This window comes from Cavia porcellus, unplaced genomic scaffold (genome assembly GCF_034190915.1).
Source record: "Cavia porcellus strain 051 isolate PalLab524CR breed Dunkin Hartley unplaced genomic scaffold, mCavPor4.1 scaffold_13, whole genome shotgun sequence".
In the NCBI taxonomy this organism is placed as follows: domain Eukaryota; kingdom Metazoa; phylum Chordata; class Mammalia; order Rodentia; family Caviidae; genus Cavia; species Cavia porcellus.
This window is the reverse complement of record NW_026947496.1, coordinates 47,551,347-47,569,968: the sequence shown is the minus strand read 5'-3', so window position 1 is coordinate 47,569,968 and position 18,622 is coordinate 47,551,347. Positions and strand designations below refer to the sequence as shown.

General features: G+C 38.1%; 1 protein-coding gene across 1 annotated transcript in view; it reads right to left on the bottom strand.

The window, feature by feature from the left end:
* Positions 1–18,622, bottom strand: part of Il2ra (interleukin 2 receptor subunit alpha) — a 41,324-nt gene that overhangs the window by 9,590 nt on the left and 13,112 nt on the right. The window contains exons 2-3 of the mRNA XM_013156321.2: positions 4,248–4,430; positions 3,020–3,127 (exon numbers count right to left, since the gene is read on the bottom strand). Of these exons, the coding sequence (XP_013011775.1) occupies positions 3,020–3,127; positions 4,248–4,430 (291 nt within the window). The remainder of the gene's footprint in view (positions 1–3,019; positions 3,128–4,247; positions 4,431–18,622) is intronic.

Below are 18,622 nucleotides of genomic sequence, written 5' to 3'. Positions count from 1 at the left end.
TCGTGTCATGTTCTGATTTAATCTCACAATTCCCTACCCACTGTCCTCAGTTGAATCATATGGAACTGTATGTGTCATAAAACTGTCCATAAATGCTAATCTTCCAGACTCTCTACAACCCCAGGTATCTTACATAACTGCCACCAGTATTTTGTTTAAGCCCTCTGGAACAGCAGAAAGCCAATTGGCCCTATCCTGACCTATCTTCTGTTACATAGCATTTTGCAAATCATGACTGAACTTGTGTTTTAGTCTCCAAATAAAATGTTCTTTCAAGAATACTAAAATTCTTAGCTGTCTGATAGAGACAGGCAAAGAGTTCACAAACAAAATGCAGATAGCACAGGAGGTACTTCAAAGAATAAACAACTGGGATCTCATTTTACTAAAAAGTTCTTGTACATCAAAAGAAGTCACCTACAGTGTGCAAAGAACACTCTCAGAATGGGAAAAAGGTTAGCCAGCTGTCCCTCAGCCAAAGGACTTACATTCAGAACATATAAAGAATTGAAAAAAATCATGCCTCCAAATTCAAAGCCCCAGTCCAAAAATGTGCATCTGAGATGAACACGCACTTCTCAGACCAAGAAATACAAATGGCAAATAAATATTTGAAGAGACGTTCAACAACAGTGATCATTAGAGAAATGCAAATTAAAACAACACTGAGATTCCACCTCACTCCAGAAATAATGGCTGTCATCAAGAAATCAACCAATAACCAATGCTGTCAGAGCTGTGGGGAAAAACAAACACTTCTCCACCATTGTAGGGAGTATAGACTGGTGTAGCCACTATAGAAATCAGTGTGGAGGTTCTTCAAAAATCTAGGATTGGAGGTCTCATTCAATCCAGCTATTCCCTTTCTGGGTATTTTTTCGAAAGAATTAAAATCATCATACCAAAGCAATATATGTGCACCCATATTTTATACCATCACAATATGTAATAGTAAATCTTGGAAACAATTCAAATGCCCATAGACCATGGAATGGATAAAAAAGATGTAGTATTTTTATACAATGGAGTATTACTCAGCTATAAAGAAGGATAATCTTGAGGCTTAAACATGTAAATGGATACAACTAGAGACTATACTCATAAGTGAAATAAATCAGACACATTTATAAATATTGTATTGTCTCCATAGTGTAAATAAAAAAGAGTAAATAAGATTCAAAATGCATAATAGGTATTGTGATAATGAAAGGAAAAGAAAGTACTCAAAAAGAAAGAACAACTGGGATAGGGAAAAAGCACAGAAAGAAGGAAAAAGATTATCTATACATATGTATGCATATATATGAGATTGTATATATATTACAAGTTGATAACCACTAGTGATCTCTGTTAGTTCATCAGAAAGAACAGATTGTGTTTTCATTGTCTGATTGATCATTTTTTCTTGACTAAATCGTATAATCTGAACAAGTATTTTCAAGATAACAATATACAATATATTAACTAGTGCTAATTTCTTATTTTTTAAATACTGTATCATTTTTATCCTTTTTTTGTTTTTAAAATAAAAAAGAAAATTCATAGCTATTTGAACCAAATGGAATTGGGTTTGCTTCATTCAAATGCAAACACCCAAACTGTGACAATTTGTAAAACATTCCCCAGCCAGGGCCAGCTGGTGATTATTGCATAAGGACAATAAACACTGACGTCTTGGAAGCCTTTCAATAGTTGTGGAGGGTGACATGAGGCGAGAAAGCAAAACAAATAGTAAATATGTTTGGAAAAAACATTCCAGGGCTAAGTTGGAAGAGGGAAAAGATAAACAATGTCCCTGGCCAGATCTTCTGCTCCATAATAATAAAAAGCTGCAAATCAACTCAAAGTAGCTGGACAGAAATGTCTCTCATCGCCAGGAATGGTGGCTCATACTTGTGTTCCCAGCACTTGGGAGGCTGAGGCAGAAGCATTACCATGAATTCAAGGTCAGCCTGGGCTACATAGTGAGTTCAAGGACAGTCTGGACTACATAATAAGATCTTGTCTCCAACAACCAAACCAAACCAAACCAAACCAAAACAAACCAAACCAAAACAAAACAAAAGCAAAAAGTCCCTCCCTCATCTAATCTAGGTGGCCCCAGGTCTTATTCTAGTCTGTTATGGGATCTTTGCTAAATCTTTTAACTTCTCCATGTCTCGGTTCCTTTAGAAAACTGAAAAAATACTTCCTGCTCCTTCCCTCATTGAGTTGTCGGGCTCCCATAAGATTCTATACGATGTCACACTGCTCTTTGAAAGGTTGTGCAATTAGTGTTATACTAATGGGAGTCTTCATACACCAATGGGTCTTCCAGATGCTCAAATTTTTCGAGCAGGCTCTTACTTTTTCCTGACACGATGACTTCATTTAAGCATTAGTCATTTGAGAAAGCTGAGAGCAGCCACAGGGCTCCCTCACCCACAGCCAATTAGCTATGGGATTGTCTGGAGCTCTTCAGAATCACCAGGGTCACATGGCACATTTGAAGACCCTGTCCTGTAAGAAACATCTTGACATACACTATTTCAGTTGTAAATTTATTGCCTTCTATAGAATTTCCTAGAGGACAGAAGTTAATGTCCTTCTTGAGTTTGTATCTCCTGTTGGCAGTGCCTGGTGCAGTCAATCCTAACATGTACTTTTGAGTTGAGCTGAATTCTACTCTGCCAGCTCCTAACCCATACCTAGTTTGACTCCCACAAGAGAGGTATGAGATGCTGAGCAAACAGCCTGCCAATGTCAAGCAATGGTTCCTGTCCATGCAGACTGTAAGGAGAGTGAAATGCATGTGCTAAAAAGCAGACAATCTTGCCTCCTTTGAAGAGAGTATCATCCTATACTTGCAAAAGTGTAAGAGTCAGCTAGATGATTATCGTTCAGATACATCTCACAATACACACACACACACACACACACACACACACATTGTACTAGGAATCAAACTTATGACCCTGTGCTTGCCAAACAGGTACTGTGCCGCTGAGCTATATCCCCAGCCCTCAGATGCCTCTCTTACCTGGAAGGTTTATTGTGTCCATAGGCTGTATCTGACTTTGCACTTCTATGGTGTTTTTTCCTTTGTGTTCTTCAGGTTGAGGTGTAACTCGTTCTCTTGCATTATGGGCTAGAGATGATGGGAGGAATGAAACAAATAACTTCACAAATGCTTTATGTTCTTTTTCACTCAGGAGCATCCTCTAGTCTTCATGGTTTCCCAGTAATGTCTTGGTTGAGGTCATGGAGGTGGACCAGGTACAAGCCCTCCCTTGAGTGTGGCCTGCACTGGCCTCTCCATATTCACTCGCTTAACAACATCTACAACATACTACAAATGAGTAAGAAACTCACATTTGAAGAAATGAATGATTTTCTGATGGAAAATTCTTTTTTTATGACAGGGTCTTGCGTTGTAGTCCAGGCTGGTCTTTAACTTACCAGGTAGTCCAGGTTGGCCTCAAACTTGTGACAACCCTCCTGCCTCAGCCTCCCAAGTGCTGGGATTACAGGCATGCACCACACCCAGCTTGGAAAATTCATTTTTGTGCATGTGTATCTCACTGAAAGGAACTCCTTTCTTGTCATCAGTTCTATCAGTGTCATGCTTGGGTATAAGGGACAGCAATTAGGAGTGTTTCAATTCTACAATCTAAAGAATTTTACACTCTTCAAGGCAGTTTAAAACCTTAAAGTGATGTGATCATAAAGCAATGACAAGAAAATTCCTTATGTAACAACCGCCTGCTGTGAAGGGCTTGGTAGAGGAGCTGCAGCTGAGCACCCCAATGAAGTAGGGGGACAGTGCTCCAGTTTAAGCTAAGGGAGGGATCTGCCGGATGAATGAAGCACAGAGCAGCTATCTTCAAACTTCACACCCCTACACAGTATGACTCACTGACCCACACCGTCTCCAGAGTTAAGGAATAAAGCTAAATGGATCCACCACATTTGCCACATTCTAATGCCACAGAGAATTAAGTCCATGTGAGAGAGCTTTCGGGATATAAGGAAGAAAGATCAACATCAAAATCACGGTATCAGACCCACTTGATCTTAGAGAGCCTAGGATAGTTCTTGGAACTAGTAACACTCAACAGATACTTGTTTGTTGAATAATTATTTCAGAAACCATTATAATTAGTTGTCCTGCAGATTGCTAGGACTACCTTTTTTCTATAGGACTCATTGACCGAAAGCTGAACTCCATCTCACTAAAGCCCTTAGTAGCTACAAAAAGAACTACTTACAAGTGCTTGCACATTGACATTTGTTGGCCCAGGAAGAATTTCCTTTACAAAGCAGATACATTGACCCATTTTTTATCCTGCGGAAACCTTTCTTGCAATCACAGATTACCATGGTGCCATTCTTGTAGGTGAGGGCTTTGAATGTGGCGTAGCTGATGCTTGGTGGGTCCTGATCACAGTCCTCTGCAAAGGGAAGGAAGCACATCAGGGGCTTGTGAGGCTCTGGCCAGACACACATTCGATCACATAATGACTGAGGCACATACTCCTCCACTTTATTGAAAATATTTACCTGTGCCTACTTTGTCCTAGAAAGAAACTCAGTCTTCCACTTTTCTTTAAAAACCTTTATAGCAGAGATTCTTCAGCAATTTTTTTTTTTTGGTACTGGAGATCAAATTCAAGACCTCACGCTTGCGAGGCAGAAGCTTATGCTGATAGGCTAAATACCTGGCCCTCTTCAGCAATTTTCACCCACTCGTCTCACCAAAGTAAAATATATTTTAAATTAAAGGAGTAAAAATGAGCGGTATAGCTCAGCAGCACGGCACCTGCCTGGCAAGTATGAGGCTCTGAGTTTGAGTTCCAGTACCAAAACCAAAAGCCATTGAGATGAATGAGGTTTTATTCTGAATAGGCCTCATGTCGCCAAATGTAGAAAGGCAAAGGTCGAGGAATGTGAGGGAAGAGAGGAATGAAAGCCATGCAAATATAATTCAGGGACAAGATTATCTGTGCAAAATAACTTTTAAGAACTAAGACGCATGAGATTTTTCTATAGTCAGGGACACAGAGACATTGTTTTTGAGAAACAGACAAAAAATGTTTCACTCAGTGTCTGACAAATAGGAAATGTGAGTTTCTTACCCATTTGCATACCACTGCATTTATTAGCTACCTTCTCACAGCCTGAAAAATGGACACTGGTGCCCAGTAGGAACATCAGAAGCAGTGGTCCAGCTCCCAACTGTTGAATGGGGAAATGGCTTCAGACTTATCAGAAAAATTATTTCATTGCATACTTCACAATAAGTTCTTTTGCTTGAAGAGATTAGATGATTAAGAAAAGGCAATATGCTGGATAAAGGGAGAAGATGAAGGGATGGCAGCTGCCTATCGGTTGGCCTATTGCTTATTGTGTGTTAAGTATGGATGTCAACTTGAGTGAACTGATAAATGCCTAGAGAACTGGTAAAGTATGCTTCTAGATTGTGGCTCCAAGGCCGTTTCCAGAGAGGTTGACGTATGGTCAGCAAACAGTCACTTTGGGGAAAGTATCATCCTACACTTTGCAAGGGCCAGAAAGCACTCTCAATGCAGTGATACCATGCAATCAGCTGGCAGCTTAGATGGCAAATCTCTCTCTTTCCCCTTAAAGCCTTTGAACATAAGAGTCCAGGATCTTTTGCCTTTTCGCTTCAGGATTTGCACCAGCCTCTCTCCCAAGGTTCACAGACTTCAGCTTCAGACTGGAAGCTGTATTATTTGTTTCCCTTGTTCTGGGCCTCTTGCTTTTTGGATTGAGCAATCACAACGGACTCTGTACTATGTAGATGGCTGTCATGGAATTTTTCGACCTTTAAGATCATGTATGTCGATTTGCTAATGCATTCACAGTTAGAGATACATATTTTATTGCTTCTGGTTCTCTGGAGAACCCTAACCTTCAGATTAATTGCTCAGGTTGGTGAAGCTTCCTCACTTTTTCACTCTGTTCAGAATGTTAGCATACAAACCACACCACTCAGGACTTTCCTGGATCCCATGAGAATTGGAAGTGAGAAGTGTTGGGGACCACAAATTCACAATGGTTAAATTTTCATACTTCTCTAAGGGATGAATGGAGGTTTGCGATTATTGGGATCACCTTTTTGAGATTTCTCATTAACTCTTTGGGATTGGGTCAACCTCTCCCAGCTGCTAAGACTAAACTAAAATCACTAAGATTAAAAAAACACTACAAGACAAGATCCTTCTTAGCATGGGATCATCTCTGCCCTTTTGAGTCACGTCAGGAGTCTTCCACTGATTTTGAATCTTCTGCTGACCTTGAATCTTCCCCTAAACCCCTCCTATCATTGTATACACCCAAAAGTGACTGATTTGGAGTGTCTTTGCCTCCGGCCATCCTGAGGCATTAACTTCCCAGCCTCCCTTCATGCATTACTAAATTTGTCTTGGTTTCTTATTTCATCTTTTTTCTGTACCCCTCTACAGGCAGTTGATCTTTTCCAGATTTTTTTTTTAGATCCTTGATAGAGAAGGACTTGTACAACTTGGTCTATTGCTAACCAAGATGATACTAACAAAAGCAATTTAAATGCTCTCAGGGGGCCAGCAACTCAATAAGAAAGTTACAGAAGAAACTCAAATAATTATTATAGTAAAGCAAGAAAAGGGAGAAAGATATTTATAAATTATAGCTTCTAAATGCTAGCTCTACCAGCTTACTAGCTATATGACTTCATTGTTTTAATTTCTCTAGAGTTTACTTCCTTTTTCTTTAAAATAAACATAAAGACAATTATTTAATTATTTTTAAAATTACGTGGAAAAATATCATAAGGTAATGTTTAGAGGAGCCACCAGATACTAGGAATGGATGTTACTTCTACTCCCTTCCTTTTGTGTGTGTTTTTTGAGACAGGGGCTCACTGCTCATTTCAGGCTGGCCTTGAACTCATTATGTAGGCCAGCCTGGCTTCAAACTTGCAGTAATCTCCTGCTTCAGCCTCCTGGAAGCTATATCACCGTGCCCAGCACTTCTTTTCTTTTTTTCACTGTCCAGGAAAAAAAAAAAAAAAAAAAGAATGCTAATTCAGACAGAGACTGGCTTAAAGTTTGCCTTGACCTTGAACTCCTGCAAAAGTTTATATCTCTGTACTGCCCATATCATAGATTCAACTTGCTGGCACTTATTACATATCAATGCCAACCAAAATTTTAAGGGCCAGAAAGCAAACCTGCTATTTGAAAGGGTTTTGGCCCAGACAGGACACTGTAGCCAGGAAAGCCACAACCAGAAGCCGGCAGCCCCAAGCTCGCCCGCCCCTAGGAAGTTACCGGTGACACCATCTTCCCGCCCCTGGAAATTTACATATGGCGCCAAACCTAGGACCAATGGGCTACCTGTGTATCCCTAATGCCCGCCTTAGGTTCCACCCCAAACCAAGGCTATTTACAGGCCCCCACGCCACGTGTCCGCTGGAGAGATCGCCGGACGCCAGCGGTGGGGGTGTGGGTCATCTCTCTCCGTGTTCTCAGAATAAAGGCCGCTTTTTATTTTATATTTCTCATCTTTTGTTAATATTTTTCATCTTTTGGAAAAAACCCTAGCACTATTAAAGCAAAATAAGGATAAAAATCAGAAAAACCGATGAGAATTGTTCCTTAAGTCATGCTCGAGTAACTGGGATCAAAACTTATCTTTCTGTTAAAAACTATAAACCCAGACCTAGATGTGTGCAATAAGAGATTTTGGGTATTACACAACAGGCAGTTCAGGGCTGTGCTATTTACCAGGAGAATCAGTCTACAATTGTATGGCTTTCTTCCTGGGGCACTTATTCCCATGTAGTACAAGGTTGAGCCCAGATGCTTTGGTGGCCTCACTGACTTAGCATGACTGGCTCTGTGGAGTGGGGCCCTGGAGAGGAGGGGGCTCCAGAAGTATGCGTGGGGCCCCTCCTCAAGTTCTTTGGCAAGAGCTGCTTATACATGAGCAGCCAAGACTCAGGGAGACTCAGCACTGGTCGTTGTGAGAGCTGAGAGAAGGTTATTTGCCAAATTTTACTTATAAAAACAGACATTTGACCTGTGGTCATAGTTTTCCAATTCTGGTATAGTACAAGTGACTTTCTTGGGATGAATTTCAAAATCAAGTCGGCATAGTGGCACATGCCTGTAATCCCAGTACTCTGGGAGGCCAAAACAGAAGGATTACAAATTTAAATGCAATCAAGGCAACTCAGTGATTTAGCAAGAGACTTTGTATTAAAATTAATAATAAATAAATAAATAGGTCTGGGAATGTAGCTCAGTGTGAAGGCCCTAGGTTCAATTCTCAGTACCACAAAAACAAAATAAACCAACAGTAACACAAAACAAAGTAAATAAATCCTTACCAAGACCAACCTACGTCTACCAGAAAAGAGGAATTACCATCTTTGATCTGCCTGTCAGAACAAAATTCAATACTCATCAGAGGGCAACAACATTATCCAGATTGTCTAGAGCAGTGATAGAGAAATTTTTAGAGACCAAGTGCCCAAACTGCAACCCCAAATCTACTTGTTACAAAGTGCCAACACTCTGATTAAACCAGAATACTGAGTTTTAGTTTAGAAAAAACAGCTCTACCACTTACCTGGCTCCCACCCTACGGGAAGGACTCTGCGTGCCTGCTGTGGCATACATGCCATGGGTTTGCCCACTGATCTAGAGTATCTAAGTCACAACACTTAGTAAGTTTAACAAAACCCTAGGCCTGTGAAGAAACAGGAAAGTATGACCAACTAGGAAAACAGAGTGGCATCAGAAACAAAATATAAGATGATGTGGATTTTGGAATAAGATGAGGAACTTCAAGTAGTTATGATAATAAATATGTTCATCCATAATACCTTTACTTGCAAGTTGACTACAATCTATGTTTTATAAAATTTTGCTGGACAGTGTCATGCCCACTCATTTACATTGTCTGTATCACAGTTTTGCTGCTATCATTCAGAGTTGAGGGAGGGAAAAGGGAAAAAAGAGAATAGAAGAAAACGGATAGAAGCAAAATTTTTATAAATATGGAGGGAAAGAGGTGTTGAAGGAAGAGGAGTGGAATGAGAAAAAAAGGAGAAGTAAGACATATCATGTGCAGGTTACAGATTCCCTATGATGAGTGTTATCGTTTTGTGTATCTAAAATGTACCAGTAAAAAAAGAAAAAAAAGAGACATCAGTTCACCTTAAACCCATCCATTAATTACAATAAAAAATTCAATACACCTTTTGGTATAAGTTGGCAAGCTACGTTAAAAGATCTCTTTGAACATGCAAAGAATCTAGACTGTCTCAAAAACAAAAAGCAGTTGAAATAGTGCTCAACAGTTGACACCAAGCAAATGCAAATGGAATCACGTGTTGAAATAACCCATGAAAATGGGTGAAGAATAAAAAGATTACAGCACCAAATGCTGAAGTGGAAGCAGAGTTTCTGGAATTCTCATATTACTAGTGGGAGTATAAAATGAAATTAAAGTACTTTGCAAAACTGTTTGAGTTTTCCCTACCTTTACCTTTGCTCTTAGCTTTCCAGATTTTCCAGTGGCGCTACATTTTTAACAGAAGTAATTCTGCCCTCCTGCCATCTCCCATTCTCAGTTCTCCTCATCCCCCTAGCTCCCACCATGATGGTCCTGGACACTTGGAAAGCAAACAGAGTTTTTGTTAGAAAATGGGAAAGGGAGTATGTTCCTCCATGTAATTTTAGCATGTTGGCACAATTTTGGAGTTAGACGCCATTTTTTCTTTGGAGAACAGTGTTCAGTGTCATGGAGAGGAGGAAAACTTGAGGTGGCTAATTTTAGGGTAGGGGATGGAAGGTACATCTTAAACATTCAAAACTGGCAAGATGGAATTCCCAGGAGAGGAGTCCTACTGCAGGCTTCAAGGTACATCAATGTGATTTTGTGCTTTAGCTTTTATATTTGTTCTTTGTGCAGAGGAAAAAAAGAGACAGCCAGAAGTGATAGTAACCCCTGATATTCCAAGAGCTTCAGCCTGGGACATGCACTGAGAGAGTTAAACTGAGCTCTTTCAATGCTGAACATTTTTTTAAAAAATGACTTATGTCAGATATTTGCTATGGATGATAATTTGAAAGCGTAGGTTGTGTCCCACTCATTCTCATCCTTCCCACGTTCCATCTCCATCACAATCCCTGAAATACAATCATGAATTCTTCTTTCTTAGGTTAGTTGTGGGCTTGTTGCCTTGAGGAATTCCCTGCACAACTGAAGAGCTTTTGGCTTCTTCAGTTAACAAGTCCAAATACTAGCGACAACAACTGACAGCCACCTTTCTCTGGACTATAGCTCAGAATGGGCAAGGGAGAATTGTGGGTGAAGTGGGGTGGATGGCATCAGAGACACTTCCTACTACTACCATCAATGGATTGCTGGAGACTCCACTTCACCACCTTCCAGACCTGTGCTAAGTGGGGAAAGACTAGAAACAATTGTCTTCATGTCACTAGAATGGCTTAACCAAGACTAAACAGTAACAGATTAAAAAATCAAACCAGCTTTCCTGACTCTGAAGCATCTGCTCTCTCATTCTGAGTATTAGGCTGTGCTATCACACACCTCCCACTATTCCCAGAAGGATAAATGCATGGTTTTATCATTTTTTAGATTGCAAACAAAAGATGAAAACACTGGTGAAATGTAGTCATCTTTGCCTTCTGTATCACTCCTTCCTCTTCCTGAGAAGAGTCCCTAACACCCCAAAAGAGTAAGAGGAGTAGACAAAGATCAGTGGTTCTTAATCTGATGTGAAGTTGTCATACCCTTAATTTGGTTTTGTCATACGTCATCACTGCCACCTTTTTCAAATAAAAGCTGCCTCTTTATTTACTTTTACTTCTTATTTTTAGAAAGAGAATAGAATTAAAATTAATTTTATCTTGAAACTCTTTATCTTTCCCCTTTCTTTCTTTCTTTCCCTTCCTTTTTTTTTTTTATCGGAGATACCAACACTTGAAAATTACTTAGCAGACAGTGAATCACTTGATCAGTAAGACATACCACTGCTAGACACTGATATGCGAGCTGGCTGTTCTACAATCAGCAGGACTGATGTTGAGGTCTTTCACAGCAGTGTGTATACAAATGATCCATGGACCCTAGGAACTGGGATTTGATAGGGTGGGTGCAGTGGCTAAGAATATTTCTTAATCAGTTCTCAAATGACTCTGGTTCTGCCAACCCACAACCACACTTAGAGTAGTGAGTGTTAGAACACTGGGGTGGCACATCCCATCCTCTCCGTGATCCCTTCCTAAGGATGCATGCAGCAGGCACCTGAGATGACTGCATCTGCTCCCAGAGTGGTTTATACTGAAGCACTTTACTCACTATCTGACAGTGTCTGGGGAGAGGTGGGTGGTGAGAAACATCTGTGGGCTGGGTGAGGTTTTCTGTTGGTATTTTTTTTCTCTAATGTTCAAAATGAGAAGAACTTATCTGATCCTTGTGACCTATTGACATAAAAAAAAAAGAAAGAAAGAAAAGGGACTTCCAAAAGATGAGGACTGAGCCGAGATAAGATTCTTTGCTTAAGATATACTTTGTCCTCTCCATCCTTCCTTTTTCCTGACATATTTAGGTTTGCTATTCAAAAAGAATTTCCTAAAAGTAAAAGTGAGATTTTTAAAAAGGTTCTGTGGGTGAAGGTCAAGTTGTTTTCCCCGTTCCTCAGCTAGTGCTGGGAAGATGCTTGATGTCCGAGTCTGTCCTGTTTTCCATCTATACAATAGAGATTGAGGACAAAGATAAGGTCACAGAAACTGCTAGATGACCATGTACTAATCTTTACAAGGAGTACATCAAGAACTTGACCACCCCGTAAAAAAGCGATCTGATCATTTTCTTAGTTGTTCTTTTCTGTGTTGGAATAAAAAGAACTCCAAAAATAACATCAAAATTTTCTCCAACTTTCTTGGAAAACATAAATCAGTGGTTGGGATTTTCCAGAAAGTGTTTTGGGTGCAAGATAAAATACCACAGAATACACTGACTATGTCTTTTAATATATTGAATATGCCTTTTAACAGAATTAAAAGGAACTGAGAACTTGCAAAAACATAGATTTAAAAAAAAGAGTGAGACCGAGGTCATTCCATGAGTTTGGCGCAAATGTAAATTTGGAATCAAGACCTTTGATCTCCATCCTGGAGAGCCATAAGCTCCAGGAAATAGTATGAATTTTCACTCTGTGTTTAAGGTTATTTCTTGCTGAGAGGTATCTCCACTATCTAAACTATCCGGGTACTGAGAGATGTTTGTGTGATGTTGTGGTTTAGTTTAGATCATTATCACTGAAGCAGTCAGAGAGCTCTGTATTGGGTTATTTATGTAATAATAACTATGATATCTGAGACTTGCCTGGTTGCAGCTGCTTTGTATCTTTTACTTCCAATGCTCAAAGCGACCCTGAAAGGTGTGTGTTGCTCTCTCCACTTTACAAAATAGGAAATGGAGACCCAGGGAGGTTCAGCTGCCTAAAGCTCACCACTCAACCTATTGTATTGGGGCTTTCATTTTTTACCTCCTAAAATTTTTTTTACTTTTAGTTTTAGGAAGTTCTTTCAGATAACAGACATATATATGTCAGGAATAGATTACAAAGGATTTAAAATCTATTAAAATATGATAAATTCCAAGGCTGGGGTTTAGCTCAGTAGCATAAGTGCCTGCCTGGCAAGTGTGAGGTCCTAAGTTTGATCCCTGGTACCAAAAATAAATAAAATGAAATAAAATAAAATAAGACACAATAAAATATGGTAAATTCCTTGATCACAGGCAACTGGATGGCTGTAGTGTAGTTTGAGTACTTCTAGTCATTTTTGGTTGTTGGCTTCCTATATATTGATTATTTATTTAAATTATTTTATAAATATTATCTCATATATAATTTGTTTCTATATTGTCCCCCATTATGACATCAGACCTAAATTATTGATATAATATTTTAGCTGTACATTTTGTTTCTCTTTACTTAGATTCTCTTTCTTTCTCAAAGAAACCCAAAGACCAGTTGGTATCTTTTAATGTTCCTCATTATAATGAACTTTTAAAGGATCTACATTATCATTGATCTGATAAAGCTAGTGACAGAGATGAAATGCATAGCTGCTGGAGAAAGGAAGACAAAATAATAATCTTGCCTGAGTAATTTAATTATTATACTTAGAAAACAATATAGTTGAGATGGAAAAAAACCTTTCACCACACTATCCCCTCAAAAACCCCTAGAGCTCAGTTTTATTATCTCCAGAAATCTTTAAAAAATGACATGTGGAGATTGAAATAAAGCGTTGATAAATACATTCTATGCAAATATTTACCAAAAAGAAAGCTCCTAACTGCATTAACATGAGAGAAACCCAGTTAAGGGTTGCTCAGTGGTAGAGCACATTCTCAGCTTGTGTGAAGTCCTCGGTTAATTCTCCAGCATAGAGAGGACACAGAGAAAGAGAGAGAGAGAAAGAGACAGATAGACAAGTCACATAAATAATAATATTTACAGACAAAAACCGTTGTGGGAATCATGATAATCTTTTATTTTATCATAATAATCTTGTATCTATATGTCTTTGCCTGTTTTCTGTTACTATCATAAAATATCTGATAACAAGTAATTTTTGAAGAATGGGAGTTTATATGGCTCATAGTTCTGGAGTCTAGGATGGCCAAGAGCATGGCACTATCCTCCTACCCCTCTGATGAGGCCTTTCTTCTTACATCATAAACAGGCATAAGGCATCATGTGGTGAGCAGAGATAGCACGCTAGCTTGGATATCTCTTTGTCTTATAAAGCCACTGGTATCATTACTGGGGTCCTATTCCTATTCCCATCACCTCATCTAATTCTAATCACCTTCTAAAAGCTCCACTTCCAAGTGCCAATTAATATACGAATTAGGGGACTAAGTTTCCAACATACAAAATTTTGGGGAACACATTTAAACAATAGTATTGTATACTCATTAGCATGTATTTCTTAAAATTGAAAGAATTTCAGAAAAGAAATTAACACTCTTACACAAACTGGGAAATGTTAACATATCACTCACAGAAATGGATAGAGTAAGTAGGCCTTGTTAATGGTATTAAGCTTGTGATCTAATGAATATTTGCAGAGCCACATGCCCAACACTCTGCATTCTTCTCAGACGTGCGTGAGACGTTTATAAAAGCTGATCTCTTACTAGGTAAAAAAGGAAATCTCAACAAATGTGAAAGAATAAGTGTCGTACGGAGTCATTTTCTAACCACAGTGTAATGAAATTAGAAATCAAGAACAAAAAGCAAAAGCACAAATAACAACAAAAGCCCACACATTTTTAACAATAAGTTTTAACAATTTCAAGTAAGACTATGAATCAAGGAAGGACTCAAAATAGAACTGTAAAATATTCTGAACTACAATGAAAGTGATAATACAAAAAAACTGCACTTAGCTAAAATGATACTTACAGGGAACTTCATAGTCCAGAGGAAAGTATTTTTTAAGTGAAAGAATGAATAGTATCTGATTATACAGTTGATTTAAGAATTAAAAAAATGAAATGAATTCAACGAAAGTAGAATAAAGGTGAGATAATGGGATTATGGGATGGATTACTATAACAGGAAAACAACAGAGTGGACCAACCAAATTAGAAGCTGTTTAAGTAGATGCTGACACAATGATCATAAATAGAGCAGATATAAAGTGATAAAGAAAAGAGATTATAACTAATTTACAAGAAAGTAAGAAATCACTGTGAATAATTTTTGCCAATAAATTTGAAAATAAATAAAATAGGCAGCTACAAACTACAGATAGATTCAAGAGGAAGAAATTGATTCTAAAAAAATTAAAATAAAATAAAACTATAACCAATAGAGAGGTTAAGTCAGGAATTGTAAAAAATCGGCTTATGAATAAACATGCCAAGTAAACTTTACCAAAAATACAATTTGTAACAAGTCAGCGTCTCCCAACAGTCAGCCATGCTGGAACTTGGAGGACCAACCAAGAAAGCAACCAGCCATCCTTCCTGGTAAGTGGCGTGAGCTGTGTGCACACCAGGGAGAGAGTAAGTTAGTGTCTCCCATGAGCCTACTGGTGCAAATCAAATGTCCGGTGCCTCACCCACCCCCGTTAGCAACTGGATGGTTTGGAGATCAGCAGGAGTTGATAGCAACTAAGGCACATAAAGCAACTAAATGCTTGTATTGTTTGGTTGATTATGCTGACCTGGGGCCAGAAGTCTGAGCATCTCTTGGAAGGATGACAGTATCCAATATAGCAAATATGGGGGGTTTCCTTCTCTCTTGTCTTTGAAACCCAATATTGTTCTCACTGTTTTGCTTGTTCTGATTGTTTTGCTCTATTCCGTATTCTGTTTTTCTCTTCTTATTTATTTATATATTGTCTTTTTGTTTACTATTTTGATTGGTTTTATAATGTTCTGTTTTTGGTTTGATTTTGTTTTGGACAGCGATTGTGATGATAACTAGATATGCTATGGTACCTGATAGAACTGTGGGGGACCGGTAGCGGCTGAAAAGATAAGAAGTATGAAATATAAATAACCTTTATTTTGAGAATGTGGGGAGAGACACCCCCGATCCCCTGGGGCGCGACATGTCCACCCCAGGGTCGGTGATCTCTCCGTGGAAGTGAGGAGTGGGGACATAAGTAGCCTTGGTTTGGAGTGGAACCTAAGGGGGCATTAGGGATGCACAGGTAGCCCATTGGTCTTTGTTTGGTGCCAGAGGTAGATTCCTAGGGGTGGGGGAGATGGAGCTCCTTGTCTTTACCGGCTACAGTGTCCTGTCTGGGCCAAAACTCTTTCAGTACCTATTATTGTTATCCAGGTATCCTGCTCTGAAGTTCTGTACCAGTTTTACTGCATTGTCTTGATTGGTTTTGTTCTGTATTGTTTGGTTGTATTTTATTATATTTAAAATAAAAAATTAAAAAACCCAAAAATACAATGTGTTTTATGCAAAGAATTTCAGAGGATTAAAAAAAAGGTTGAAGGGGGAGTTTAACTTGCTCCATTTCCTTTGTGCAGCTAGTTTTATCATTCATTTCATTTATCATATCATAAACCTGCACAGGAATGTAGAAAAAAGGAAAATTGTAGAATAGTCGATGGAAATAGGTGTTAAAATATTGAACAAAATATTTACACCTGGCTCTAGCAATGTAGGAAAAAAAAAATAATATTATGATCAATTAGAATTTATCCCAGCAGTGATGAATGGTTTAAAAGTAGTAAATTTTGCTGGGTGTGGTGGCACACACCTGCAATCCCAGGCTGAGGCAGAAGGACTGTTGCAAGTGCAAGAGTAGTCTGGGCTACAAAGTGAGCTCAGTGCCAGCCTGAACTGCATAGTGAGACCCTGTCTCAAAAGACAAAATAATAATAATCATAATCATAATAATAAATCTCTTGATATAAGCCACTATTTTTACTGCTTTAAGGAAGCAAATAATATGATCATTTCCAAGGAAGATCATTCAGTGATAATTAAAATAATATTCATTGATGATTAAGAAAAAAATACTTTTAAGTAGTAGAAATATAAAAGGAAATTTCTTAACGAATTAAAGATAGGATTCAAAATTGACAGAAAACAAGATTTACATGACATCTTTAAAAGCGTTCCATTTAGTTTCAGAAATCTGACAAAAAATGTGTACAATCTCTATATTCATTCAGAATTGTATTGTACATCTGAATGAATGTAATGAAATGAATAAAAGGAATAAAATCATCAAGAAATGATAAAATTGTTGTTTGTCAATAATATTGGTGTCAACTTAGCAAATCTGGAAATCTATAATCAATTGTCCAAAAGATTAGTACCCAGAATACATAAAGAACTCTTAAAATCAGTAAGTAAAAAAGCAAACAACCTAGAAAGCAAAGAGAGGATAAAGAGCAATTATTGAAATTTAAGACAGTAAGAAAACTGCATATCAGTCCATCAGATGAAAAATGGCAAAAATGTTGTGATGTCTCAGTGTTAAGTGATGGTGAGAAATACATGAGAAAATTGGGAAATCTCATAAATTTCTGGTGAGGAATGTAAACTAGTACAGACTCTTCAAAAAGAAATTTAAAAAACAGTATTAAAATTGAAGCTATCCTTGTTCTTAAATGCACAATCTCATTTCTAAGCAATCTTCCTAGAGAAATTTTTGCACAGGTGGGCAATTTCAAAACCTGTTGTCCATCTTTTTTTTTTCCCCTCCGCTTCTTCTTTTTTCTTTTTCTCCTTGAAATAAAATGGATTTGGAAAAAAAAAAAAAAAACAACAAACCTGTTGTTACTGCATTAGTTGTTAGAGAGAAAAGCCAGAGCTTTTAATGAGCTCTGGTATAATCATACACTAGAATAATAAACAGGAATTTAAAAGCATAAGTAGTGTCATTAACAAATTTCAAAAGCTAGGTTGTGTGAAAAAAGTTGCAAAAAGAAATATATTATTTGTGTATATTTTCAATGTAAAATAAGCCAGCGGTGTATTTTGTGCTAGAAGGTAAAAGGCAGGTTCAAGAGAATAATTAGTTGAGGGGAAGGATGGGATAGAGTTGGAAAAGGGAATGTTTCACTGTATCTGTAACAGGTATTAAAAATAAGGTAGCTAAAGTAAACCATAAGCATCTTATCTACTAAATTCTAGTGATGGCTATGTGATGCCTCCAGTAACCTTTGTGCTGTTTCTATTGTTTGGCATTTTAATAATTTAAAAAATATTTTTAGAACAAAAGGTTTTCCTGTGAACCTGCCAAATCCTTAGATCACTAATTTTTTTCTAAAGCTTCTTTCTGGGAAGGTGACAAGCTCAGGATCTTTTCTTTCCATTCATGGAAATGATTATTTATTAGAGGAGGGAAAATGTCCTTCTTCCAACTCAGTGGCCCACTCATAGCAAGGAAGTCTGATTGCTAATTTTATTTCTCAAATATACCTTCACTATCACTAATCTCGAGTCTCAACAGTTGAATTCAGCAAAAACAGCTAAGCCTAAAGGAGCTTCCTCGAGCAGGTAGTAAGGGGACTTTGCAAGTGGCATAATTACAGTGACATGAAAATTTATATATACACGTGAACCAGAATAAAAATTGATATAGCCTAAAAGACAATTATGTTGTTCTCTCATTTCTACCCACTGTTTCTCTGCCCCACTTTTTTTGTTTTTGTTTTTGTTTCCTAGTTTAGCTCTCAAGTACATGGGCTTCTTAGCATTTTTTCAATGCACTACAATAGCTCTGGTCGTCCCTGAGCATTGTGTCATCTGACCCCAGTTTATCGGGGCTTGCTGCTTCTGAATATGTCAGATGGTCGGGGTTTCCAAAGCCAAGAATGTGTGACTTAAACACTAGTGTCTAAATCAATGCTCATTATAAAAACAAACAAGCAAAAAACAGGACAACAGATTAGGGATTTTTGTAATTTTTCTCTATACTTTGAAACCAAAAAGGAGCCAAGGTGCCAAGTATCCCTCTGCACAGCTGTCTAAGCTGTCAGGTTGAGGACTCTCAAATCCTTTAGCAAATGAACCGTTAGAGGGTGGTTATTTCTCCCTCCGCAAATCTCC